The following is a 2,112-nucleotide window of genomic DNA, read 5'->3' as shown; positions in this document are numbered from 1 at the left end:
GCCGTGAAAATCAGGATGTTGTGGGTGAAAAGCCGGTGCGAAATGATGTTGGGAAGTTGTCTTTGACTGATGTGGAGAAGGAAATGGCATGGTTACAGCACTATAAGAGACTGCTGAACGTTGAGTTCCCATGGAACCCTGACGACCTGTCTGTGGAAGACCCAGTGGAAGGCCCTGCACTACAAATTTCCACCGAGATGGTAAAAAAGGCCATTGACAATATGGAAGCTGGTAAGGCCGCAGGCCCTTCGGGTATTGTGGCTGAAATGTTTAAGGCTGCCGGTGATGCGGGTGTTGCCCTCATTCGTGACCTAGTGGTATCAATCATACGCGATGGCAGGGTCCCTATGGATTGGGAAGAGAGCCTCATCGTTAACCTGCACAAGGGTAAGGGTGATGCTCTAGACAGGGGTAATTATAGTGGGTTAAAGCTGACTGAACAGGCCTTGAAGGTGCTGGAGAGAGTGGTGGACAATTCTATCCGGCAGCTGATATCAATTGATGAATCTCAGTTTGGCTTTATGCCGGGCAGGGGAACTTCAGATGGTATCTTTGTTGTCCGTCAACTGCAGGAGAAATACCTGGCCGCCAACAAGAAGCTTTACTTAGCCTTTGTGGACCTGGAAAAGGCGTTCGACAGAGTCCCGAGACAAGTGCTGTGGTGGGCGATGAGGAAGCTTGGGACAGACGAGTGGATTGTGAGGTTGGTGCAGGGCATGTACACCAACACTCGTAGTCGTGTGCGTGTCGGTGGTGGTTTCTCGGATGAGTGTGAGGTAAAGGTAGGAGTCCATCAAGGGTCGGTGCTGAGCCCCCGCCTGTTCATCATGGTACTGGAGGCTCTTTCGCGGGAGTTCCGTGCTGGCGTCCCCTGGGAAGATCTCTACGCCGATGACTTGGTGATTATAGCAGATTCCTTGGAAGAATGCATGGCAAGGCTGGAAGTGTGGAAGGCTGGCATGGAGGAGAAGGGCCTCAGAGTGAATATGGGCAAGACGAAGAGCATAATTTGTGGTGCTGAACTTGACCTCTTGTAAGACTCCGGGAAGCACCCCTGCGTTGTGTGCAGGAAGGGAGTTGGGAGTAATTCCGTCTGCTGTTGCGGCTGTGCACACTGGGTACATAAGAAGTGTAGTGGCATAACAGGCCGACTCAATGACGACCCGGATTTCCGTTGCAAGCGGTGCATGGGCGATGCCCGCCCATTTGATGGCAGACCACTGTTAGAGCTGCAGATTGGGCAGGGCAACCTGGAGGTGGTACCCTCCTTCTGCTACCTTGGTGATACTCTCTCGGCGGGTGGTGGCTGTCAATTAGCCACTATCATTAGAGCAAAGACCGCCTGGGGGAAGTTTCGGAAGCTGCTTCCTGTCCTGACATCTCGACATCTGTCCCTCAGGACTCGTGGTCATGTGTATGGCACCTGTGTCCGTAGCGCCATGCTGCACGGGAGCAAGACATGGGCAGTGAAATCTGTTGACTTGCAACGCCTCCGGGGTAATGACAGGGCAATGATCAGATGGATCTGCAATGTCACAATCGGGGATTTGGCCCCTTCAAACGAGCTGCTGGGCAGACTGGGTATCTTGGACCTTGATGTCGTATTACGTGAGAGAAGACTCCGCTGGTATGGCCATGTTCAGTGCTCCACCGGTGCCATCAAGATAGTGGGTGAAGTTCGAGTTGTTGGTGTAAGGAGACGTGGGAGGCCGAAGATGTCTTGGAAGGAGGTTGTGACGAAGGATAGGGAACAGTGGAATCTCTCTGCTGTAGACCCCTTGGATCGTGTCACATGGAGAGCAAGCGTGAGAGCTGCCCAAACTGGACCGAGCCAGATTCCTGGAGTGGGTTTCTACTGATGTGGATCTAAACCATTGAGTCCAGTGTAAAATAAAGAAACCGAAAAACAACAACAACAACAACCCATTCAGATGGATTTTTTATACTATACCAATTTCACAGATTCGATGGATCTCCTTAAAACATGTAATTAGAAAATAATGTTAACGTGTTCACAGATTCAGTGGGGGAAAACTCCATCATTATAGACAGTGTAAAATTAACTAGATTTATTGTTATTTAGTTGTGAATTGCACACTGTACTGTGGCCTG

At 50.6% G+C, this 2,112-nt stretch overlaps 1 protein-coding gene across 1 annotated transcript; it reads left to right on the top strand.

The window, feature by feature from the left end:
* Nucleotides 1-1,187: 1,187 nt before the first annotated feature.
* LOC106815854 lies at nucleotides 1,188-1,859 on the top strand. Its single transcript, XM_014820379.1, has one exon. The coding sequence runs from the start codon at nucleotides 1,188-1,190 to the stop codon at nucleotides 1,857-1,859; it is 672 nt and encodes a 223-aa protein (XP_014675865.1).
* Nucleotides 1,860-2,112: the final 253 nt, after the last annotated feature.

This window comes from Priapulus caudatus, unplaced genomic scaffold, assembly GCF_000485595.1.
Source record: "Priapulus caudatus unplaced genomic scaffold, Priapulus_caudatus-5.0.1 Scaffold1219, whole genome shotgun sequence".
NCBI lineage: Eukaryota > Metazoa > Priapulida > Priapulimorpha > Priapulimorphida > Priapulidae > Priapulus > Priapulus caudatus.
This window is presented reverse-complemented; position numbering and strand designations above follow the sequence as displayed.

Coding starts and splice junctions, on each gene's coding strand:
- LOC106815854 (XM_014820379.1), top strand. CDS start 1,188: ATGGGCGATGCCCGCCCATTTGATGGCAGACCACTGTTAGAGCTGCAG.